The sequence below is a fragment of the Seriola dumerili genome, unplaced genomic scaffold, assembly GCF_002260705.1.
Source record: "Seriola dumerili isolate Sdu_G_001 unplaced genomic scaffold, Sdu_1.0 BDQW01000040.1, whole genome shotgun sequence".
Classification (NCBI taxonomy): Eukaryota; Metazoa; Chordata; class Actinopteri; order Carangiformes; family Carangidae; genus Seriola; species Seriola dumerili.
Genome location: NW_019174295.1, coordinates 505120 through 532499, shown reverse-complemented (window position 1 = coordinate 532499; position 27380 = coordinate 505120). Strand labels below are relative to the sequence as shown.

The 27380-nt window shown below is 39.6% G+C and overlaps 1 protein-coding gene across 1 annotated transcript in view; it reads left to right on the top strand.

The window, feature by feature from the left end:
* Positions 1–27380, top strand: part of doc2b (double C2 domain beta) — a 106510-nt gene that overhangs the window by 63446 nt on the left and 15684 nt on the right. Inside the window, exons 3-5 of the mRNA XM_022738995.1 lie at positions 10298–10372; positions 20972–21081; positions 24205–24331. Coding sequence (XP_022594716.1) covers positions 10298–10372; positions 20972–21081; positions 24205–24331 — 312 coding nt within the window. The remainder of the gene's footprint in view (positions 1–10297; positions 10373–20971; positions 21082–24204; positions 24332–27380) is intronic.

Below are 27380 nucleotides of genomic sequence, written 5' to 3'. Positions count from 1 at the left end.
TCATGTGTGGGAGTACACAAACACACACACTCTGGCTCTGCTTCTTAGAGATGTTTTTGCTTTTTTGTATTCACTATACTTGTTTGTATCTGTTCTGGTGTCACTGGTTTTTTACCTAAAAAGGCTTTAAAAAAACAACTTGGTGTCATTTGTAATCCCTGCATTACAGTGAATGGAAAAAACATCTTAAAAATCAGACATTTTTTTTTGTGTTTTGGTGTTGTTCAACTTGTCACATTTTGGTTGTAAATATTGATGAAATGTCCAACAGACTTTCTTAAAAGTGAGGAGCTGTTACGTCATGGCTGCAGCAAAATCAATTGTGATTCATATCTTAACAGTCAATACTGGTGCTGTCAAATCTTCCACAGCAAGTGTGTGGTAGATAAACAATAAATTACAAGTGTGATTCGTCCACTAAGGCATTTTTTAGATAGAGTATTTGCTTGGGTAGTGTATTGTTAATTTTGTGCATCATCAGCTCGAAGGAATAGTTCAACATTTGAGAAATACACTCAGTTTTCTGCCAAGACGATGAGAAGATCAATATCAGTATTATGCCTGTTTGAGAGATACACAGCTGGAGTTTGGAGGCAATTAGCTTACCTTAGCTTAGCATAAAAACAGGAGGCGATATTTTAAAAATACACTTATGCACCTGTAAAGCTCACTATTTACCATGTTATATCATGTTTGTTTAATGCAGTAGTTTGTCTTTTAAGCGGAAAACATGCTGTAACTACTTCTTCACCATCGCCTGTTCATCCGCCCAGATTCTGTGGTTGTAGCACAGGTTGCCAGATATGGTCAGTGAACACAGGTCTCTGTAAAGGCACGGTGGTATAAAACCTGGCAACCTCACTGTGACAATAAGACTTCAAGTTGCTACTCACATTCACCGCACTCAGCTGGTGTTTGCCAAGACATAGTTACAGCACGTACAGTAACTCCCTGTAAAACCCACTAATTGCTGTTTTTACATTTCTATTTCTGTTTGGCTTAAACACTTTGGCACTGTGAGGTAGAAAGCAAATGTGTGTATTTCCCAAAATGTCCAACTACATCCTTTTAAGTGGATGCCTTTTTTTTTTTTTTTTTTCATCATTTCACATAAGTTATTTATCTTTCAGTGTCGTTCAATGTGTACCTCTCTCCATCTGGAGGTGTTTACTTACATGTTGCACGTTGTTGAAACTCCTACTTAAAATCTCTCCCTTCATCTGGGAGGCGTGTGAACGTTTGTGGGCAGAAACACCTGCTGAAGTTCTTGGTCTGCCTTTAAGTCAGTACGTTGATTCAAAACTGTTCTTTTCTTTTTTACTCCCACTTTACTTATTGTCACAAACTATCACTAACATTTCTCTCCAACTGCAATTAATTCAATGCCAATTGTAAGTAACAAGTATGTGGTGTAGTTTACTTGAAAATTACTGTATCAATAGACCATCCATATTCAGGATGGCATTATTTAATTTTTCCTCTCAGTCTATTTCCACAGAAAACATTTTAGCTGAGCTGTGTAAACCAAACCATTTCTGAAAGACTCGCAAATGTTTGAACAAATCTTTGTTCTGTTTTATTTGCATGTTTATTCATGTTGTTTCAACAAATTCACATGGTCAATGTTCTTTTTCTTTTTCTCCTCCACCTCACTCTTTTGCATGCTCTCACCGTCTCTGTGTGTTGGTGCTTTATGTTTGCTGGAAAAACAGCTTCCTGTCCCCAGATACAAGAAGGTAAGCTGCTGAGATAAGCTCAAATCCCAACCGGTCCCCATTGATCAATACTTAGTCTTATCCAACCAATGTCTACACCCAGTGAACCCTGATTGAAACCATCACCAACCCCTAGATAACCCCCTCCGAGCTCCCTCTCATTACCACTGTGATGTGATTCAGTTACTCTGCAACAAAAAAAAAAAAAGTAATTTTTCTTGTGAATGAATGTTTAATGCTTCGGCTCTCTTCCTCTGTTGGTCCCATTCTTCTCTGCCTGTACAGTCGTGCATATTGTAAATAATAACTTGCTGAGACAAGTCAACTAATTAAAAGCAAACACTGTGATAACAAATAGTGACAAGAGCATCCAACGCAATGTAGTGACTGACTACACTGGCCTGAAAGGTCAACCAATTTACTGATTAATTAAAGGTAAACTCCATCTTTAGATACACAGTGCTGTCATACATTATAAATCAATGTTGTTCAGGTAATTCTTTTTTAATTAGGTTCTGTAATTTATGTTGTTCTTGCATTAGTGAAGTTCTACTTTTCAACAATAGTCTAGACTTGTCTAATGAAGTAGTTGGGTTTTCACATATTGATAGTATGGTGGCTGACAGATCAACACGCTGCAACTCAGGAAAACACAAGTAAATAAAACAACATCTTCACTACTCTGGCAACACATCGGTCACATTTACAATAAGATGCTGAAAATACAGAGAACAAAGTAAAGGTCGACCACTCATCAATGATTTTTTTGGAAAATTAGCTTATTTATATTACTGAAGATACTGGCTATAATCAGAGTGTTAGCGTTTTAGCAATTACTTGTGTGTTTTGGTGTCGGGCACGCTGTGTTATAACTCAGTTCTGCTGTTGTGTATGACTTACAGCGCCTCTGTAACTTGTATTTCTTTTCAAACTGGAAAAAATCTTGTCGTCATTTGCTTGTGCTTTTTCAAGTTGCAATGTGTTGAGCTCCCTGGGCTACAAAGTGTAGAAAATACCTGTTTCCTAATTGTATAAGGATACTTACAAAGGCCAAACATGCAGACTAAAATTACTCAGTTTGTTAGTGTGGTGTTGATGGACACGTCACTGTATTACAGAATGGACACTGTTGAACTCCATTCAACTGTGAAATACAATGAAAATTTGTGAAGATGGTGCAGTGGGTCTGGCACCAACTCAGAAGTTCTGACATTTTTTTGTACATTTTTCGAACCTTTGCGATAATATGTAACATAAATTTCTGCATTAATTTCCAATATTTGCACAAAATGGTAGGTTTATAGAAAGAACCTTGTTTGTTGATTCAGATGGACTAAAACCAAAACATTTACCATTAGATATTAAATTTGTCTTCCATTTTACATTTTACTACATCATGTCTCAGTCTAACTTGATCCTTGAGAAATAAAAAAGCATAAAGCATCAGTGCAATGACAAGTTACCTTCTAATAGCTGTTTAAATGCTAGCCTCGCTGCTGTTTTTCCACCGAATCAGTGAGACGTTATCAATGACATGACTGGCATTGAAACTAATGCGTCCCAGCGTGACCTGGCGACACAACCCCCACCTCCACCCTGCTCCTCCTTAAGCATCTCGATCATCAGCGTTGACATTTATTGGTGATGAATGGGACCCATCTGCCGGCCCTCCGTATTGCCTACCAACATCACTCCAGAATCGCCTCAAGTAGCCTTGACCTGAGCACCTCCACCGATCCCAGGTGGCCCCTGAGGCATTAACCCCTTCTTCAACATGACTGCCGGTCAGCTCCCCCTGGATGAGATCAATGCCCCGTCTCATCCATCCTGTTATCTGCTGCTCCTGATGATTGATGCTTCCTCCACCTGCAGGTTACCAGGCCAGTCAGATATGGTAATGAAGACGTATGCCCTGGCCGATGAAGAGGCTGATAGCGCTGCAGAAAATAAGCGCCCATGTGGTGATAAAGGGCTTAGAAAATAAACATGAGCAGTATTTGCTCAAAATAAACTGTATGTTCTGAGGTTTCATAAGATGACACCAGAAGACCAAACAGAAAATAGAATACATGCATAGAAATACAAAACAAACAAACAAAAAATAGTAATAATAGCATCATTAAAAACATATATAGTTGTGGGGCTGGGTTTTCTTGCAGTGCATTGCTTCTTAAATGTTAAACATGCACTATTGAACTCAAGCATTTCACAGTTCAAATTCAAAACATCAAACTCAAGCTCACTGGAGCTGGAGTCATTTGAGGGTTGCTGAGGGTTTGTTTATATCAGCAAGTGAATCTTTAACATAAAATATCAATATGAAATATGTAATTTATGTTGTATGTTATAGTGGTGTGCAGTACATGAAAGGCCAAAATCTTTGTTTTTTATTTTATGCCTTTAGTAGATAGCCAATAGATGACAGGAAATGAGCAGGGAGGGAGCTCCCTCGCTGGATGAAAACCAATGACATTGACCCATTAACAATTTAATCTGCGACGCTGAATCCTCAAGTTAAATGTAGTATGTATGTATTGAAGATAAAAAACTGAACGTGAGCATCTAAAATGTCCTTTACTACACACGTGGGAGGATGTGTGGACCTGGACTTCAGTCAGTATATCTCTCCAAACTGAAGGTTTCTTGGCTTCGTGTTACACCATGTCTTATTTTCTAAATACAGATGATGTGACGTGTATGATGTATGTATTTCTTGTTGTTTAAAAGCACCTTGGAGCCGGGCTGAGTCATGACAGTATGCATAACAGTATGAGTAATGTAACAAATGCTTTTACTGTTGAGCAATTTGTAAATTAATGTGTTTATTTTTTCAATAAGTCATTTGTCGTGATTAATTGATTGAATTACATTTTTCAAGTAAACCTGCTCAACGCTGTTGATGTCACTGCGTCATGAACAGGATTACAGTCATTTACTGATGTATGATTCAATCACAGAGAAATGTAATGAACCACAGTATAAACAAGCAGAGACTTCGAAACTTAGTTATATGTAAGTATTTCGTACCATAATGAGCTCGTACATGTAAATCACATGGAAACACACAGCGCCTCATGTGATTTAGATTAAATTCACTGATATGTTCTTAATTGAAGTTAATAGAGCAGCATGTATGCTCTTTGAATGTGACGTCAGTGTACATGCTCTCTTTCTGTTCATCGTGTTTTCACTTCATCTCCACCTCCAACCCCACACGACCACACATGCCAAGCCCCGCTGCACCCCTCATTTCCTCTGGAAGATGTTGAGGAAGCTCATGATTCCCTCGACAAAAAGAGCTCAACTTCACTTCACAGCATTTACAGGCTGTTATTCAAGAGAGCTGTTATAAATGAGTATGTGTGACATCGGAGGTGCGTGGATACACTGATGCATGTTACCCATCTGCCTTTCGCACTGGTCATTTTTCTCCAGCCCTCAGTAATTATGATCAAGCGGGTATTCAGAGGCTGCTCGCGCAATCAGCAGCATGATGCAGCTGTCTCTTCATCCCTGTCCAGCGCCACATAATGTGCCTCTGCTTAAATGATAGCTCAGGTGTTTGCTGAAGGCAACAATAGAGGTAGATGAAGACGGCGCATTAACCTCCCCAATCAAGTCTCATGGTGCCGTCGCAAAACCTCAGTGTGGAAAACACTGTCAGGAACTGTGGCTAAATGTCAGCAAAAAAATGCAACATTTCATCAGCCAGAAGTGCATGTCATGAAGAAAAAGAAATTCAGTGAAGAGGCACGTTAAGCTTTGAGCTGGTTCATGTTCCTTTTAGTTCACGTAAAAAACTAACAGCTCAAAGTGTTTCTATTTCAGATCAAACATGTTATATACAGCTGAATATTTGACGGGTTTAGTTCTGCCAGGCTGCTCCTTTCATAAAGGAGGAGAAAATAAGAAACAAGATTGAGATGAAAGGGTCACGGCTGGCACACAGATTGGGGTTGCAAAGTGAAAGTTGACTGTGTTGTATCACCTGATTTTCACAAACCACTGTAGACAGACCCCGTCTGCCTTGAGTGTTATGTCCCTCAGTGAGGCAGCAGGGCTACAAACATGTCGTAATGAATGTCTCTTTGTCACTAATTAAAGTAATTAAGTAATTCACAATCAGGATGAACTCATTTTCTTCTCACTAGTCCTACAGTGTGTTCAGTAAGATAGCACCCAGCGTTGTGTTAGATACATCCTCTCTTGTGAGAGTTGTTGCTTCCTTGTCTCAGCCCTTTGATTTACAACAAAACAAAATATTTATTCTTAAAGATGGACAGAACAGAAACTTTCAAAATAACACAAATTCCCAGCAGCTCGTTTCAGCCCTCCGGCAACTCACAACTTAGCCATCAAAACAAAGTTTGATAGACACGGCTCGTTTTTCTTTTATCTCTGAGTGAGAAGCCATCGTTTTCCTGCTGCTTTCTCAAGATGCAAACAAATGAAAGCCTTTGGCAATATTTGAATGCACATTTAATGATCAAACAAGAAAGATGGGGAGTTTTGGTAAGAAATTCTTTGTTGTTTGGTGTTTCCAATACTACATGTCACAATTTTCAGCAAAGCCCTCGCTGGCCGTACTAATTATGAAGGAAGTCAGGTGACATCGTTAGAGACCCACATAGTCCACGTATGGAGGAGGTCAGCGTGGATGGATAGGTCATTATAAAACGTTGGACTTTAACTTTGGAGACTGCTGCTTGTTTCACCTTTCAAACAGTATCACCTTAACCACGTGTTTATCATTGTAACCATGACAACAAAAGTCCAGTATCAGAGGGTGAGGACAAACCACCTATATGATTCTTCAGGTTGGAGGACTTTTTTTTTGGTTGTTGTTATATACCACTATACTGTCATTATTATGGTAGTATAACAACATACACATTACATGCATTAGATTAAGAGAAACAAAAATCAGCAGCTTGGATTATATTTTAGTGTTTTGTTTATTGTATGAATAAGAATATTTCTTCTCCTGATGCTTCCTGTTTGGTTGTGAGCGACGTGCGTCAGGACCGACAGTGTGAGGTGTTAATTCAAACACCTGTTACTCATATGCTGACACGTATCAAAACATGAACTTAATTTAGGCTGCGCAGTATGTACTGTACATTGTACACTATCAAGTCAAATCAAGGCGGCTTTTATTTATATAGCACCAAATCACAAGTTATCTCTGCGCACTTTTCTTATAAAGCAGGTCTAGACTTGGGGCGTCGTGTGGCGTAGTGGTCTAAGCAGGCGCCCCACGTGTAGAGGCTTCAGTCCTCGCTGCAGTTGGCCCCAGCCCAAGTCCCGCATCGGACGGCCTTTGCTGCATGTCATTCCCCCTCTCTCTGCCTCCCCATTTCCTGTCTCTCTCTACTGCACTATCAATAAAAGCATAAAAAGCCCAAAAAAATATACTTTAAAAAAAAAAAAAAAGCAAGTCTAGACTTCACTCTGTGTAATATTATTTGCAGAAACCCAACAATTCCCACCATGAGCAAGCACTTGGCGACAGTGGCAGAGGAAAAAAAAAACTTCCTTTTAAAAGACAGAAACCTTGAGCAGGGTGGATGGCCATCTGCCTCGACCGGGTGGGTGGAGGGTGGAGAGAGAGCAAGAGGGAGAGAGCACAATGCAAGGGGCACATAGACATGAGAAGTCATAATACTACAGCTATTGAGCCGGATCACGGGGCCGTAGGTGGTTTTGCAGTCACACATCCAGACTCTGCAGCTCCAGAGGCAAAAATACCTGCAGAGGGAAATGAGGAGAGAGACAAGAAAGCACAAAACAGGAGGGAGGGGGAGAGAGAGATGAAAAAAGAGGACAGGAAGAGGAGAGACCGAGAGACCCACAGTCTGGACGCCCGTGTGCTTAAGGGAGTAAACAAACAGAGTGAGAGTGATGCAGCGGTTTTCAGAAAATTTACAGTAATCTCATTGGCAGAATAACATGGACTCTGCTGTATTCACTGGGTTTAACTGGTTCATAGAGACTGAAAGTTAAGGTGTGAAGAGGAGATTTGAGTCTGGATTTGAAGGCCTCAACAGAGTCAGACAGTCTGATGTCAGCAGGGAGGTTATTCCAGGGGAAGGAAGCCCGATAGGGAAATGCCCTGTAGCCTGCAGACGCTTTCTAACTGAAAGAGTGAAGGGAAAAAAAATATCTTTGTATAATCTAAGACTCCACACTCTGGCTTTAATAATAGCTAGCAAATGTCATTTGCCCCTAGAAATTATGTTTATATTGTAAGAAATTGTTTTAACATTGAAGCTGTGATGAAAAACATAACTGCTAGCTGGATTATGATAATTTTGAATGAAAAGTGCAGAACGTTTATTAACGGCAGCAGAGGCACCAGGAGGTGGGTGACATGGACAGTGCATGTACAAAGCAGAGGACTGTGACAGCAGAGATCAGGGCCCACAGACAACGTCCCACCTCGGGTGAACTTTAGGCAACAAACGTGCTTTGATTAAGGTCAGGAAAAATAAACACACTGTGTCTCATGTCTCGGTGAATTTTTCCTGTATTAAAACAAACCACAGTTTCTCCCTAAACTTAACAAAGAGCTGTGAGTGTCTAAACATAACCATTAAAAAAAGTTTGGAGAGGCTTTGGAGGAGCTTTGTCAAGTCTGAGGAACAAATAAAAACCCTTGTCATAGTGTTATCTCACAAGCATTATCTCTGGACATGGATTCTTTTAACTGGAAACCTGGGAAGGTGACGTTTGAAAACCATGTTAATTTACCAGACAAGGAGGGTCTAATAAAAAGCTGCTCTTAGTCGCGTTATGAAAAATGTAGAATCCAGTGTTTTTTAGAGCCTGGCCCATATATTCAAAGGGACTCCGAGTCAGAATAACTTGGCTTCTGCTGCTGCAATGTTTCATCTCATGAGTCTCTCAACCTTATGGAAGTGCATTTAAAAAATGGCTGGAGTGAAGACCAAACAGCATGTTGCTTTGGAGGGAGCCATTCTAGATACTGTATATTGTGATTTGCTAGTTTTCGTTTAAAAACTTTGCACATCATTCGTCCTCTATCCTGTCTTAAAAGTTTGTGCATATCACTTATACTGTAGTCTAAACTAAAGACTAATTCACATTCACACAGGTATTATGTGAAAATCTTGTTACTTCAATATCAGTGATTTTCATGTTTTAAGAAATTCTCCCACCTGAGAAGAATCCTTGCGATCTGCATTGGTAGCATGTCACAGACTCATTCTCATAGAGCTAAAAGCAAGGCTGATTTTCCTATTTGCACATAAGATGACATTTGTCAGTGTCAGTTGCCCAAATTATCCCCAGCGGTGTGTATAAAACGAACAAATTCAAGAACTCTGATCCAATTTAAGCTTTTACCTCGTCTTGAACAATCCCCCCACCGCATGAGGTCGAAGAAACGCAAACAGGATCTTTAAGTACTCCATGTGCTTCATGAGAAGATATTTGCACTTGCAGCTGCAGTTTGTTTCACTTCTTCTGTTTATTCCCTCTGAATTTCAGTTTGGAACTCCTTTAGGTCCTTTCATTGGTGCGGTTTTATTCGCTCTATATTTGAGTGACCTTTACACCCTGTACCCTCTATGAGTCATATTGATTTGCTCTTCAAAGGAATGTAAAAAGCTCTTTTTTTTTTTTTAGTCCGTTTCAGTGTTTCTCAGGGTGATGTGGTGCTGTACTGAATGTCTCACACCACAGAGACAAAGAGTTTATGGAATGATTTATAGCAAAGTACATTGAAACGGTCCAAGGGGTGAAGGTGCTGGATCTCACAATGAAATGTGACACTTTCAGCTGCTCATAGTGTGTCATATTCAGATTTAAATGTTCAGAGCAAAATAAAACCCAGGTTGTGTGGAAACATTAACATACTGCAATATTGTATGGGAACTGACCACAGGCAGTTCAGTCTGCTATGCCGACTGGGTTACTGGTCAGACTAGAATATCTTGAAAACAGCGGTCGAACTGTCACGACATTTGGTATTAATACTCGAGGAATCTTTTTTTTATTTTTTTTATTGGTAAAGACAAATTGTATATCATACATTTTGACCACCGCCACCCATAGTAATTGTAAGCCACATCCCATCCCATGCCTACAGAGTCTTATGGCTGGCTGAGTGCATGTGAGTGCTGTGAGAATATCAAACGAATAGGCTTAAAACACAAATGTTGTGTGCGCTGCTGGTCGGTCCGTCCATTCTGTCCCCTCATACCGTAACATACCAAACTTTGAAAAGCTTGCAAATTGCAATGAAATTTCCTGAGCATGCTGTGGTCCTCAGAGGATGAACTCTTTCTCCTTTAGACACTCCATAAACTTTCCTTGTGCGCAGTTGTCTGAACAAATTGTCAGTTTTGCAAGATATTCATTATTTTCATTAAATTCACTTTGGATAATTGTTCCAGAGGATGAACCGTAAAGCTTTTGAGGACCTCTTATCCCATATCCTGGGGGTGTAATTAACACTAGGGCACAAAAATCTACAGAAAAGATCAGTCTCAAAAGTAACACTGTTGAGAAACTTTTTTGTCGTAATGATTCATGAATGCTTCTCTGTGTTTCTTCTTCAGGGGCTCAAGCCGATGGACCACAATGGGCTGTCAGACCCGTATGTCAAGTTGCACTTACTGCCCGGCGCCAGCAAGGTACGCACCTTGTTAATGAATAATAAACCTGTGGTGGATTTTTTCTTTTGTTTTTGACTTTCCATGACAGCATGTCTTTCCTCTCCTCTCTTAAGAAATCAAATACCAAAATATTGAACTGGTCTTTTAAGTCATGATCAGGAACAATAATAAGAATGAGCAAGGATGTCCGCTCCTCCTCCAAAGATTTAAACCAAGCTTTAAAAGCTGTCTGGTGTTGTTTCAGTCTGACGTTGAAGCTCTCCTTACAGTCTGAGCTTTCAAGAAAACATACTGGATGCTTTACTCTGATCCCCTCTTGTGGTTTTCTCCAGGTTGTAAATAGACCCACATTAGGAGAAGCCTAATAATCCATTTCATGATTCGGGGAACACCACAGTGAGGATATGTCAGTGCAAGGCTTCATCAATGTAAACAACATTAACTGACTGACCTAATGTACCCACTTACCAATGATGTGCTTCACTGGTGAAGACCTTGCCTCTTAGCGTCACGCTGTGAGCAAAGCGTTTCTCTGCTCAATGTCGCAAGTGGATGCACTTTAACAGACATAACTTATGTTGTGTTGTACAAGCACCACTAAAGCTCTCATGGGTGTCCACACGTTAGGACTCCAACCACTGCATTCCAGCCAATATGATCACATAATCCACATACATGAAACAAAGATGGAAATATATCTTAAACATCAATGAAGAAAACGACTCGCAGGTTGTTACTGAAGAGGCAGTGAATTCTTTTATTTGCTTGCGTCTGACAGACGGCCCAGAGGTTAATTTGATCCTTTCATTAAAGTCTTCAAATCTAATATAGGTCCTGTGAATGAGTACATTCCACAAAAGAGGCTTACTTAAAGCTGAATCTGTGTGATAATCCATCTGCCTGACTCATATCTCCCTTTCTTCTAATACCTTTTCAAACTCATCTCATTTGCTACCTTGATCTGAAACTTTTTAATTGTTTCGTGTCTGCTCCCGCCACAGAACGTCAGCTTCTCCTTCACAGCAGTTTTATTTTGTGTGGCTATACTTGACAGGTGTGTAAAAACGGTGATGAATAACCATGTAAACTCATTTACTGTTTGTCAACAGCCTCCGGATGTCTGTATGTGGATGTAGTCTACTGTAGCATTTAACATATTAGTATGTAAACATGCGAGGAATTCATTGGTGTCCTGTACTTTCATGAACTCCATGCTGTTAAATTTTTAAACTAATAGGCAAGAACAAGGATTCATCCTCTTTCTTTCTTGGTTGTTAAGATATTTCACTCGAGCAAAAAAGCAGAAACAGTAGACTGATGGTGGATGGATGAACAGGCGTCTCCAGAACTGCAAGCGAGGCAGAATTTAATGGAGCAACCCACAAAAGTCTGAGAAACCCCCGCATATATGATGAAGGAAAATACACCACAGCAATGAACATTTATCACCAAGAGACCTAATAAAAAGAAAACATTGTTTTCACTTGGAGGAATAGTGCGAATGATACTTTAGAGGAGGCTTTTTTTTATGCCTACATGCTGTTGACAGCCGTGGGTGGGAGGCATTATGTTTTCAGGACGTCCATCCCATTCTCGTAAGCGTGATATCTCAGGAAGCCTTGAGGGAATTTATTCAAATTTTGCAGATACATTAATTCGGACTCGGGGATGAGCTGATTACAATTTGGTGGTCAAAGGTCAAAGGTCAAGGTCACTGTGGCCTCACAGCCATGTTTTTGGCCACAACTCAAAAATTCAAATGCTGATTATGACACATTTTCACATAAATGTCTAAAATGATGAAGTGATTACATCTTATATTCAAATGGTCAAAGGTCAACTTCACTGTGACATCATAATGCTCTGCATAAACACTTCTGCTCATTATTCAGTGGTATAAATCAGGAACAGAAGGAGAGCTTGTGACTGTATTTCCTCCAACTTGACTGGTTGGTAATTCTAGCTTCTGTATGTTTTAGTTTTCATGCCATGACTGAAAAAGTCTGTGGAGCTGGTATTTTCACTGCAAACCTGTAGATTTCACACTGTAGCTTATGAATCAACACATTATGCAGCTCTGACAAACTGACTTCTCACTGTTATATGAATATACAGAAACCGAGGGAGGCATGATAACATTGTCTTCATCAAATCTCTCAGTTACGACTGAGGCTGCTCTGGATAAATAAACCATCTCTGCAGACAGACAGAAACAGTCATCATGTCTGCCATGCATATGCCATCCTTTATTGTTAGCTATGCCCACTGTGTGCTCAGCCACACAATGTGCTGCGTGCAGTCTATGTACAAAAGCCAGTGTTAATAACATTTTCAGTCTGGAATAAATTACTGTCTGCGGCATGTGTGTAGACACTGATGGTGCTTTGTTGTGACATGACACGTTTTCTTGAAATGTAAAAAATGGACTAATTAGTGACAATGCAAAGATAGAGTAGTGATTAGTATCACGAGAATGTGCAATTAGCCATTCAGAGAGCGAGGACGCCCAGGGCCTGATGACTGCAATGAAACACTAGCATAATAATTGTCACCCAACAAATGGAACAGGCCAATAAACCAAACCAACCGTCTGCCTGCTGCTCGTTTGAATCGGCAAGCTCCTCCCCCTTCAACCTCTTCAGTTACAGGAGAAATCTGTCAACTGTAGATATCATCTGTGATCATATCCGCCCAACAGATTTGGGTCCAGAGCAAGATATCTCGACCACTAGTGACCAGATTGTTGTCAATATTCATCACACCCTGGGGATGATTTAAATGATTTGATCCTAGCAGCAAAATCTGTGCATTTTTTCTTTTATTGAAAAACTACTGTTTACACAGCAAATTGTCCTGGTTATGGTTATCTGACTGTAGAAGACGCTGCGTGTTCTCCGATCTGCAGAAATAAACATGAGGACAAAGTGTTGCTGAGAAGAATCTGTTGAAAATACCATGTTGTCAAACTGAGAATAAAAATTCTCTAAAACTTTGAAAGTAAATGGCACATAACTATGTCATTAGTGATTCATCTGTTCATTTGTTCTAAATGGAAATTTTATTTAATTTTCCAGAAAATAATTGCTCTTGCTGTCACAATATTGAGTTTTATATTATTGCTTTCAATTATTGAATCCGATGTCATTAATCAGTGATATAACAACATCCAAACATCTGTCCAATGTGAAAAAAACCCACAACTCCCAGCACCTACAACGCTCACTAATTAAGGGGTTCTTCATGGTGATACAATGATAATGCTGGAGCTTGCTTCTTGACGAGTATACAGGTGCAGTGACTGTGAGGATGCCAGCTTTGGCACAGTAGTACAACAATAAAATACAACCCTTAAGTCACTGATTGTATCTCATTACCCACTCTGTACCCAAGGGCGGAGCTCACACTGTAAGTACTGGGCGCATTGATTAACTGTTGTGTGTCAAAAATCACATTTTTGTCAAAGAGAATAAATGAGATCCAGAGTGTTCATTATTGAGCTTTAGTGGTGTTGGGAAGTTAATTGTTTTTTCATTTGGACAGAGCGACGTTAGCTGCTGCTACTGAATATATTCTATTTCTTCTTACCTCCACTTCTTTATTTAGTTATATTTACTACATTAAGAGCACACTACTTCCTGTACTAGTACAGTACTAAACAGTGATCTGCAGACTTACGCGCAGTGTTACAAACATTTCTCTCAGTATCTATAGGCTTTATTTTTTACCATCATTCACCATTTCTTCAAAGGCTGGAGGAGGTCAGGATGCAAAGTTCTTGTTATCTACAACACTGAGTTTGGCTCGCTCCTCCTGCCATCTGCTGCAGCTACTAACCCTCTACTCCATCTCTGCTGATAAAGTGGTTCTGTGCATCCTCTTTGAATGGATGCCATGGTGTCACAGACAGCGCTCACATTCTTCAAAAGATGTGTTTAAATGCATTTCCTAAGCTGATTTAAATGTACTTTTAAAACTTTCTGAACAGCACAAAATTATTCCAACAGTCTCTGACAACGTTTTCACTGGTTTCTGCACTGTATTTCAGATCATCAGGTGTCATATCTTATTTTCCAGTGATTGGTTTGAGTTTATGTAAGGGGTTTTTCTTCCTCCATCCTAGTTTAGAGAGTAGCATAGCAGGCATGAGTTTATATGAAAATGTCATTGATTATTTGATAAGTCAAGTAAAACTCCATGAGGGCGAGGTGCCCCTACGGCTATGTCCACATCTCTTCTGCTACATTTAGGCCTCATGTCCACACTACTCTGCTGAACCCGTGTTAGTTTGAAAACTCCAGGGTTGCTTTTTAGTCTGGACGGAAACAATAATGTAGACACCCACGGTTGCTTCCTGATTGGGTCCTATCAGCCTCGACAACCAGTGTTGAGTACAACATGAAAAACCTTACTGACCTTGTTGTATGTGCTAGCAACAGTTAAACTAAGTAACATTTGTTATTGGTCGTCTAGACAGAGATCGTTTTCGTTTTAAAATAAAGATGTATTTGTGTGGATGTAGCCCAGGATTGTGTCTCAGTAGGAGGCCTCACTGAGGCTTTTACATCTTTCTGCCAGTAAAACAAGATGCCGTCACCTTCCCCCTGCTCTGATATTCTCTCCGCTTGCTCTCAAAATAATCATTAGGCTCGGTCTAAGAGCCTCATTAAGACCCACTAAAGAGGTCATAAGTTCTGCTTGCACTCTAATCAGAAGTGAAGTTTCACGCTCTGCTGCAAAGCCAGATCATAGTTTCATCTCCTCTGAGACCACAATCAAACACAACGAAACGCCTCTAATTATTCCAGATTAAGCAGTCGTTCTCTGACAGGGATTAAATATAGTAAAATGATGATGTAGGATCACAAGGTGATGAGGTGGTGCAGGTGACAAATTTGGCGTGCAGTAAGTACAACAGCTTTCTAAACCATTTATACTTTCATATTGAATTTCTAAAATAGTATTAGGTATTGTGTGAAATCAATGCCTCATGAGCTGGACTCAAACATTGTTTGTTGCTTATTGTATTTTGTAATCAATCACAATAAAAGCAATATTTGAGGAGGTCGGAGTCAAACAGACGGTCAGTGCTAAAATTTGATTGTTCGAATAGATTTTCACTTGCAAAGAGACACCAAACATTTTATGATGTCTTTGAAATGAACTCTGTGTCTTTTCATTGTGTAAAATGAATAGTTTTATCCCCCAAACCGCTATTTCAAACACACTATTGAAGCTAGAGTAACAAAGGGGGAGGTGTAAACCATGTCTGGCTATAATTGTATCTGTCCAGCAGCAATGAGAGGTCACTGTGATGAGCTGTCTATCAACTTAAAGCCCTTGAGTCTAACTGCAAGATCAGCCACGCTGGCTGTTAACATTCAGGTAATATGACATGTAAATGCCTCAGCTTTATTCTGAGTTTGGCCTTTTTATTCTCTAAAATTTGTTGTAGCTCACCAGCGTATTTGACACCTCATTCATACGTACAGACTGAAACCGTGAGTGGTGCCACATCTGGAAGCTGAGAAAGGTTGTTTCATGCCCTCTGACCGATGGAAGCGATAACGAACAACACCTGTTTCGATTCCCTGGTGAAACAGAGGCTGCAAAATGTTTTTTTCCACTCCGCTCAACTCAAACAAAGTTGTTGAAAAGCTGACTGTTGCAGCTTCCCAATGTTCCACGTCACAGCTCGAACGAGCTTCTGGGACACGCATAAGCCGAACGATGCCTGGAAACGCATCGCTCTGGGAAATGTGACACCTACAAAGGCAACGAGAGAAAATAAATAACCAATTTGAGGTTTTAAATTATGTGCAAACACACCCACAAGCTTCAGGCTCGTGAGAGATAAGAGACTGCCTGCTTCGTTGTGTCTGTCTGAACGCACCGTGAGCCAATGAAATCACAACCCAACAGGTGCTCTTGTATGGAACAGGATTGTGATTAGCTGCCTGTCACACTGCTCTACACCAAGCAGTAATATTCATGCTCCTGCTTTCTCAGTGGTAAACTAGTCTGAAATTAAACAAAATTACCATGTGCTGTGTCACCTTGGAATTAATTAAAAAAAACAGAGTCATAATAACAACACTGTCATTCTTTTTAGATTTTGATAACGCAAAGTAAATCATATATGAACTAGTGTAAAAGCCCTTTAGTTATATTAGTATATTAGTTTAATTTTTTGTTTGTTTTTTTGTTTTTGTTCTATACCATGTCTTATCTTTATTATTATGAAATTGGACTCAACAGCTTGTCTCTCTCTGCAACATCAGGAATTTTCCAAACTCTGTATAAATGAAGAAAATGAACAATTTACAGCCCCAGCAACATTTACTTCAGTCTAAATAATTTAATTTAACAGATTTTGATTATACTTGATCATTTTTGTGTTTTTTGAATTGTGTGTCTTTTCATGTCTTTATAACAGAATCACCTTTGTCACAAACTGGAGGCACAGAGTTTGAAAAATATGGGCATTTACAAGGCAGTGAGGGTCTAATGAAAAGATGCTATCAAGTTGCATTATGGGAAGCGTAGGCTCCAGCGTTTTTTGGAGACCATGATCATATCACAACCATAACTGTGTATTTATTATTGTTTTATATTGATGATGAAGGTCCGGTACGTCCAAGGGATCGTCAGTCCGGATATTTTGGCTCCTGCTGCTTCGGTCTTGACCTTTTTTTTTATCTGTCTTTTGTAAGTTCGCCAACTTTAAGGAAGTGCAAAAATCAGATCACTGGAGTTTATGGCTCAGAAAAAGTATTTAATTGTGGTGCATAATTTTATTTCTGCTGTTTTTGTGTCTGATATATGGCTCTGTTTGTCATTTTTACTAGTTGGCATGAAATGTGCACAAAACCAGTCTCAGCGAAAACAGATTATTTTTTTGCTTGATTTGTTTTATAGAACAAATAACACAGATAAGAAGGGCCTGTTTTCATTTAAATTGGGATGCTGAACAGTTTAAAAAAGTGTGTGCTTGTATGTGCGTGTGTGTGTGTGTGCGTGCGTGCGTGCGTGCGTGCGTGCGTGCGTGTGTGTGTGTGCTTCTGCAGCCCATTGGTTCTCCCTCCTGCACAACTCTTCTCCTTCAGGTGCGGGAGCTTTTTAAACTAAAGCTAGTTAGAGCAGAGATCCAGAGGTCCGTACAGAAATGGTGCAATAATTGGCTTGTAAGCGACGCTTTTTAGCCTCAGCAGCAGAAATGACTTGTGACACCAGTTGCTCATTTGTAGCACTGCCCTCCGTCTGTGAGCAGGTGCTGCTGGTCAATTATTCCCCCTTTTTAAAGCATGCTGATCACATGTGCAGCCTGTCACTCTTTATGTCATTTCACGGGTCTGGAGCAATTAAGGCTTTGTAACCCTTTAATTAAATACTTGTTGCATCACACCTTCAGGTCAGCCTACTTCATTGTGATTTATTGACATCCCTGCCAAAGTTACTTTCACCTGACTACACTGTCTGTCATTCAAATGATGGTTTTCTGCTTCTCACAATCCTGCCAATGATCCACTTAGTCGCTGCCAAGAAGTGTGTTGAAAATAACCAAGGTGTCCCCTCCCAACAGTGAGGAACACCTTGACCTTCAGCGACACTGCTTTGACAGTGGTAGCTGAATGGACAGGTTGCTTACAATGTCACATATTGACAATGTTCACCACATCAATTGTGTTTGGTAATTGACTTGTGCAGTAAATCTATTTTCCTGCACAGGCAGTAAATCCCTCTGTATGTATGTGGGTTAGGGTGAAATATTAACTCTTCATACTGTATAGAATGAAATAGGCCGTAGGAAGTTTGTGTGCAATTACACACAATCTACACATGCTAGGATTTTTAAAGCTTATTTAACATATAAATTTGACTATTTTAAGGAAAAGATATTAATCAACCTAACCATCAGTCGTGATGGTGGTTGCTAGGAACATGTAACTTATTATTTTTCACAAGAGCTGAAGAAATGTGCCAAATTAAGGCGTCTATGAAAAACCCCCTCAAAATGTAAATGACCCTACAGAGGTTAAATACCTGGGACTCCCCACCTGTCCGTCCGAACAGAAGAGGCCTTTTGGATGAGAGCGTCTTCAGGAATCTAAAGCAGTTGCCTTTAACCACTTTAAAAATGGTTATTTATGTAAGTCAACCTACAGCAACCTGATGTGGATGTGTCAGTCTCATGCTTTTTTCATAGATATGTTTAGGTAGCCAGCTACCAGTGTAGGAGAAGGACACTCACATTCTTAAATCCCGCCTACAAAGCTCTGATCGGTCAGTTGTTTCTCCAGCAGCTGTCAATCAGCAGAACATCAGACCTGTTTGAACTGTTGATTAAGAGATATTTCACTCCAACACGATTAAAAACCCAGAGAAACCTTTAATGTAAGACAGAAAGAAGGAAGAAAAGACATGAATAATTAATGCAAAACATGCAAGAATCTAATTTAATAATTTAATGAAATTATAGGATACAAAATGTGGTTATCAGCCTTTAAAACATCATTTTGAACACTGTGTGTGTGCAGCATGCGTGCGTGCATGCATGTGTGTGTGAGCGTGTGTGTACAACACCCTTCCTGTTGGAAACAACCACTGATTGGGGGAGAAACAATCAGCGAGAGGCTTATTATTACGTGGAGGCCTGCCATCAGACTTGCAAATAATCACAGCTAATTGAATGAATTCAGCAAGATCACATGTCCTCACCCACGACTCACCAAACAGTATCATCACCCTCATCTTGTCATGTTCAGTGGGGAGCTCAGAGGATTTTCCCGCATGATATTCCACTGATAAACCTGTGTAGTTTGTCACAGTAATTTTTCACCTCACTAGATTGAAGTTGATGCAAATCTGGCAAAGTAAATGAGTGAGACTGCTGTGAAACAGTCAGGTGTTTACTTTGTTATTTATTGATGCAATTCTTACCTAGAGGAAAGAAGAGACTCATACTGGATATATGTTTAACAAACATTTTTCCGAAAGGGCCTTGAGCACAAATTGTCATTTAATGCTATGTGATAAGTTTGCATTTTTATTTGTTTTAGTTTTTTTAACGATAAAAACAATGAAACAGCTAGCTTGACTCTGTTCAAAGTTAAAGTCTATAACTACCAACAAATGTAAAGCTTACAAATTAAACTTAAAGTAATTATCTGTGGTTTTATCGGGAATTCTGTGCTCAGCACTTGTTGAACTATAAACCAAACCGTTGTTCATGCACCTAACCTACGAGCCTGCACTTGAGCTGAACATGCTGCACAGAAATGCTCATTTCCAACAGCTGTCCAGCAAGATTCAATAAATCACACATATTCAGTCGTAACAAAGCTACAGTAAAGTAGAATTATGACGTAAAAAGAAGCTAGCTTGAGTGCAGCGACATGAGAGCGCTATCAATCTTCTCATCTCACTCCAGGAAAGAAAGAGGATAAGGGTTTTCCTTCAAAGTGCCAATTTTGAAAATTGTCTCTTGTTTGAATTGGGCACTTGAACTGGCTGCTGCCCAGTCTTCCTATTTGATCTTCTCCTCCTGATTAATATTGCATATTCTATATTATATTACTATTCCAGGACTCTGTACTTTCAGGTTTATGTTGTATTCAGTAAATCTTAACGTATGCAGCTTGTCGTATTGTATGTGTATTAATAATTAATGACTTTGTGATTATTCGATCCTGTATTGTTGCAGCCTGTGGCTCATGTATAAAGATATATTTTGGCTTGACTGAAACAGAGGGGCCAGCCCTATATTCTTGAATGTCACTGACTGACTGAGTGAGTGATGATATTTACACCACTGGTCAGCAGAGTGCCGAGCAGCAGTCTACCGAGCCACTGTGGTTTCCCAGCTGCCTCTGATAAAAGTCTGTTACCTTCTGGAGTTTAAGTAAATAAAGACTAAACTCTTGTGGATCCCAGACGGAGGCTGTGCGCTGTGTGAGGGACAAAATAAGAAAGATAGTCTGTCTCTTCTAACTTTCTCTCTGAGTGATCATTTTATAAGTAAATACAGCTGGAATCACAGCTCAGTCTTTGTCTTTAATGAATGCCTTTGGTGATTTTGTCAGTGTTCTAAAATCAGGATTTGACCACAGGCAGTCCTGACATATACCAGGTTTAGAAATAGTCTTGTTTTACAGACTGAGAATTTAGTGCTTGATGAAGCTCTGACAGAAACGTTGTTCTCTCTAGAGTTGACAGAAACTGGCTGAACAGCCAGAGCTGAGCCATTGTAACTATCTTTTAACTTCAGAGAATTCAACACATTGCTCTGTGTTTTTCATTCACTTCCTGCGTTGCTATGATAATGGCTGTCGCTCGTAAATGCAGTCTGCTGTTTATTTTTCATTCCCGGCAGTGTTCAATATGCAGCAGTGAGCTTGGGTTTGCATGCGTGCCACCAGACGTCAATGTATTGACAAATTTTCACCAGGGCAGAGAGGCTTTGCACATTTTCAAGGATGTTTATATAATTCTGGCAGCATTTCAATGAAGCTGACACCTGAGGGATGAGCTCTCCTGAGTTGTCAGAGGGAGACAGTAGTTAGTCAATGATAATGTTCAATTCTGTTCATTGACAAACTCTCTCTGTTTATTGTCTTTCAGGCCAATAAACTTAGAACCAAGACCCTGCACAACACACTCAACCCTGTCTGGAGCGAGACCCTGACCTACTACGGCATCACTGATGAGGATATGGTCCGCAAAACACTCAGGTACACAAAAAAAAGAAAAGAAGAAAGAAAGGAAGGAAGGAAGGACAATAAGTAGAAAGAATTAGAGGGAAAAGAAGGAAAGAAAGAAAGATGATTAAAAAAGGAATGGCTGATAGCAAAGTAAAAGGAACGGAAGGAAGGAAGCAAATGGCTTAAAGGAAAATAAACTAGGGAGGGTAATGAAGGCAATGGAAGAGAAAGGAAGGAAGGACTGAAGGGGAGTAGAGGAAAAGAAGCAGGAAGGTAAGAAGGAAATGAAGGGAATGGGGGGTTGAAAGAATAAAAGGAAAAATGAAGGAAAAGAAAAAAGAAGGAAGCAAATGAGATGTCAAAATATGGAAAAAGAAGGATGGGAAGAAAGGGAAATGGCAAGAAAGGAAGAGAATTTAATTAAAGGGGAAAAACAGAGGAAGGGAGGAAATGAAAAAAGTGGAAAGGAAATAACAGAAATGGACATGAAAGAAAGAAAAGAAATGAAAGGAAAAGAAGAGAATGAAGGGACACAATGAAAGTCCTGGAAAAGAGGTAGAAAGAAATGAAAGGAATTAAAGAGAAAGTGACAGAAAAAGAACAAAGGATGTAAAAGGAAGGGAGAGAGAGGACAGAAAAAAGACAGAAGGAAATGAAAGGAATGTGAGAGAAGGAAGAGAATAAATGTTTAAACGTAGCTGCTGTGGATCAGTTTGAAAAGGGTTGAGAAAGTCATCATCATGTTTGGCAGCGTCTCTTCTTCCTGGTTCCCGAGGTAAACTGTGTTACCGCCTCTGTCTGATGGTGTTGTTATGTAACCTGTTGATTCCTCTTCACCACAATGTCTGATGCGGGTTCCCGTGCCAGGGTGAAACCTGAAGGTGTGATAGCCCCCGATCAGAACAACGGTCGGGAAAACCTTTTGTTTGTGTGAGACGACTTCCTGTTGTGTCGGTTATTTGTTTTCGCTACAACACCTGAGAATAGACTGAAACCTGGAGCACAAACTCCTGCTTCCCATGGTAAACATGACACTGTTATGCAATGGAGGTGTTACTTCACTGTTCTTTGCTCCTTTATTTTTACCAAAGTGTTAACACTGTGCAATCAAGTGGTGGAAGTAGGTTATGCAATCATATGCATAATCATTTTGGTAGCTACAGGATATGTCACGGTGATAGCTGGGCCGTATATTATGGAGGATTTTACTTTGCTTTAGTTTTCTGAATTCTAAAGACTTTGGTGATCCTCTGAGTTTTCCTCTTGTGCCTACACGAGGTTCACATTTGTGGTTTTAAGTGGTTTTAAGTTGAAACAATTTGTACAGACATTAACATTCCCCTCAAGGGGAATTCTTCTTCTCTTCTTCTAGTGCATAAAATGTTCACAGCTTTCTGTTGCAGTGCATCACATTTTATAGATGCAAAATTTAATAGTCGCACAACACAAGCGATGACAGTGACGACACAAAATTTACTTGTCAATATAAAGTAAACTATTGAGTGTCTGTTATATAGGAAATAGTGAATGAAGCCCCCTCTGTTGAGCCTCTTAGACTCATCCAACACTGTTGCATCATGGGCTTGTTTTCTTTTCCAGAAGCTGAAAGTGTTTCTTTCTACTACTGCCACCAAACTGGATGTTCAACCATCCTATATGCACGTTAAATTTTGGTGGATTAATGGCAGAGAAACTGTGTGTGTGTGTGTGTGTGTGTGTGTGTGTGTGTGTGTGTGTGTGTGTGTGTGTGTGTGTTGTAGAGCAGCAAAAATATGGTTGTACTGTTGCTGCATTGAGAACCAAAACACAAAGAATGTCTGTATCATTAGCAGCTTCTCACAGATGTGATGTGACAGACAGCTGTGTGAGCACACACCAAAAAATCTATTCCCAAAACGGTGCCTTGATAAACCACTTCCCAGAAACAATAGACAAATGGTCTCCCCGTTTCTGAACATCGCTACTCATTTCTTGTTATAAATTGACTGTCCACGTACCAAATAAGTTATTTTTTATTGAGTTTCATTGTGATTCTTTTTTTTATGCTGCCCCCCACAGCATGAGTACATATTACTCATACCTTGGGTTGCACAGTGGCTGCCTGTTTTCCTCCATACATCAGGTGATTATGCAGCGAAACGCACTTGAAAACAAACAGTATTCCACAACATGAGCATGAATCATGTCATTGTTAGGGCTGTGAGTGCTTACGTGGGGACTGCTCTCTGCATTTAGTGAAGACATAGTCTGTGTCCACTGAGAGCAGCGTCCCCCCCCCACCAATAATTGACTTTCATTATAAATTTAATGAAACGGCGGAGAGGAATTTAGATCTCCAGTCTGGAAAGTAAAACCCGAAGCTCAGTGTATCGCCTCCCTGTGTGCCTTTTGTCCTCAGTGGTTTTGAATTGTGAGCTGCCTTTCAGTTCACCATCAATCATTATCTTTTGTGGGCAGCTACACTGTGTCGTGTAATGATTCTTCTTTTTTATTGATTGAAGAATACGCTGGCAAATATACAGTAATGTTTACAAAGGATGTTGTCATGCATTGAAAAGAGGATGTGTGTTTACGTGTTCAGTGGAAACAGAAAATAGGCACATAATACAAATCAGTAAACAGGCTGAATGTACCGTGCACCAGAGCACAATTCAATTCGAGCTGCACTAATTGAGTAAATAAGATGAGCACAGCAAGGTACTGTATGTTCAAGTTGAAGTCGTGATTTGGTTTTAAATTATTTTGACGTGAAGAGGAACAATGTCATTTGTCTCTGAGCTTCTTCTCATCACAAGTTTCTCTTCTAATTTTAGTCTTTTGATCCACACATGGCTCAACGCTTCCTAAAGTTTAATCGTCCCATCATTTCCTGTCATACTGATTTAATCTGACAAAAATCTTATGAACCCCTTCTCTGTAGAGCTACTCTGGTTTTACTTTAGAGACCAGAGGCCTTAGAGATTCAGTGGGAGTAGCTCTATAGTGAAGTGAAGATTTTAGTGAGAAGTGAATCCCTGTGATGGAGGATGATGGGCTCCAGGTAGAAAATGACTTGTTTTACGGTTTTAAGCCTCCTCTCAGCAACAAAACCTTAACCTGAGCCTCATTTCATTTATTTGCCCTCCTCCACCTACTCTGTTCTTCTCCTCTCAGGATTTCAGTGTGTGATGAGGACAAATTCCGCCACAACGAGTTCATCGGGGAAACGCGAATCCCCCTCAAGAAGCTGAAGCCCAACCAAATCAAAAACTTCAACAACTGCCTGGAGAAACAGTTACCTGTAAGTCTGTACCGCCACATGGCCGTGGTTTTTGATGTTGTTGTAAAGATTTGATTCTCTCTGTTTTTTTTGTTTTTTGTTAAACAGAATAAGTAAAAACTCTGTGATTGAATGAACATCATGTTTATATTAAGTTTTCTATATACTCCTCTCTACTAAACAGCACTAATCATTACTCTACACTTCAAATATCAGTATACCATATTCATATACCATGCTTTACTCCTGTATATACAGTATTATACTATCACAGAATATACTTTGCTGTACTATACTGTACTCCAGCACATATTATATTGTACTATATTGTACTTTACTATATGAAAATATACTATACTACATTGTAAATTACTCAATTATATTCTATATTGCACTATACTATACTCCAGTATACTAAACACTATGTACTATACTATACTATACTATACTGTACTATACTCCAGTATACTGTATACTATGTTTTACTATATTCTGCTGTAGTATACTGTACTTTACTATCTTAAATCATACTGTACTATAGTCCAGTATAAAATAGATGCACTGATTATTATTTTATTACTGATATTCTGTGCTGTAGCTCATATTCAAAAAATATCTACCCTCCGTGTTGGCTGATTAATCTGATTAAAGTCCACTGAGTGTCTTGATTTATATTAAATGTTACACTGAAAAACAATCAGGAAATCAGTGGAAAAATCAAACAACTACTTGAGCAAGAAAACCGCATTTCATCTAAGAATATTATGTAAAAAATGATAAAAAATTCAATCAGGGCCATTTGATTTTTCTCCAATGAGGGACACAACATGGCAGCAAGCCTTTGACCTTGTTTCCCTGTGACTATCAATAGATTACAGATTATTATATTTCTACTCCTGTAATGTGATTAATAGTATGGGGGGGGGGCAATAGCTAAATTGATTTTTATTGTCATTGTACTGACATTTCTAGCTTTTGCCCCTTTACCCCTAGATGCCCACTGCTTGTTTCAGAGCATGTTCATATCTCAGCTTTTTGTCAAAGCCCTGATTACAGTGTTGGATCGGAGTAAATAAATAAAGAAGACATGCTGGGCTGTTGGTATTGTTAACACCTTTTTTTTTATTAATATTAATTATTAATATTCTTAATAAGATCATGAATTGTGTTCCTTAGAATTACACAGTTATTCTGAATTCAGGCAATAATAGGAGCAGGTATTTCTTAAACTGCTCTGAAGTTGTGTCACAAACAATAACTAATACAATTTGACTTTCTTGAGAGCCAAAGGAGGAGTTAGTTCTGCACACAAGAGATAAAAGCAATATAACAATGGTCTTTCCATACAGTGGGCTCCATGTTGGTGACTGCAAGAAGAAACAACAGTATCCATAAGGATTTAATTTAAACCACAGGACAGATTAGAGCGCTGGGTTTTGAGGCCATAAGTGGGGTGCAGGAGTGGATTATGTGTTTTGAGAGCATGAGAGTGAAGTGGAGTGTCATTGAACTGTGATTGAATATCCCTTTCAAAGTGCCTACACAGCTTATGGTTTAAAAAGAATAATACAGTGTAATTCTGGACCATCCATATTTGGAGTATAGAGCACTGCCTTGCGTTTGGAGAGACAAATTCCTGTTGCTCTTCTCATATGCTTTGTTCTCTATGTGGGAGTGTGAAATAGCATCCAAAAATACAAAATATGCTTGCGCAAAACTGGTATCAAACGGCCACGGTGCATTCACCGCTCCGGGCCCTGATGTTGTCAAGGTTTATTTAATATTAGTACATGCTACGCTTTCAAAATGACCATATCTCAGATGGGTATGGTGGTTATCATTTGTCATACAATAATTTCAGAGTAACATTGCCAAAAGAAATCACAGTCACAGTCTCACAGTCTCAATCTTGATATTGTTTTGTCTAAAATCATGACTACTGGGTAAAGCAGTTTACAATTTGCAACATCTAATCTCATAGTGTTTTCACACCACGAAAAGCTCGTCCTGACGGCGGCGTACATGACGCTCATGGCTGAATATGTACCTTCACGCTGACTAAATGTAGAAATGGTTCAGAAAATAGAAGCTGGAACCTGCTTGAAACCAGTGACTGTGGCTTTTCAACAGGTATATACAGCAAAAAGTGGATGCTTTTACTTTTTTACCATTCAGTAAGAAGAAGAAAAGCTGGAGGGTGTTTTCAGTAGATCTGGTAGCTCCGATCATCACAGCATGCAGTAGCTGTAGAACAGATATGTGTCAAACTCAGTAACTGTTTTTCAGGGCTTGTCTGTTCTGTTTCAGTCAGGTTGTTGTGCTATTTCGGACCACCCTGTCATACGTCTAAGACTAGCAAGGGAGAGTATAAAGCACAGCTTGGCCATTTCCTCATAGAAGTGCTTCAAGGCAAAGTGGAGCTGGTTACAGAGAGCTCGATGCAGGAAGCGTTCTGCTCTGCTTGCTCTTGAAGTAGCGGATAAGGAGTTCTGTTTGAACACAGGATGTTGTTTTGCTGTGCTGGGGAGAATAGAGCACCGACCATTTAATCATCTCATCCAGCAGCTAGCAGGGCCTAGTCTTATTGATGGTTTTGGCCTGACAGTGGAGCACTTTGACTGGCTTGTTCAGCTCATAAACAAGTCAGTCGGCCCACAAACCTGTGGACTGGACCTGTCACAGGCTGAAATATAGTTAAAGAAATGCAGAAAAACAATGTTCCGTTGTGACCTAACAGCCTGCAAACATTTCTACAAATTGTATGCTATTTATAATCAGTTTAACACTATCACTAAATCACCCAAAGTACCGCCAACACTTGGAATTTATAGTGCCTAACCCAGACGAGGACCAATGCATGTGCAGTAAAGACGTACATGAAGGAAACCAAACTATCCAGAAACAGGCTCAGACACATCCGAGATACTGCTCCCATTGTCACTATAGATAGATACCACCATGAAGGTGAAATGTCTACACATGCTGACATAAAGGCCTTTGAATGTCAGAGGAACTGTTTGTATGTTTTGGTAATCTCAAGGTAATCCCAAGTTGCCTGGACAGCTGTGTC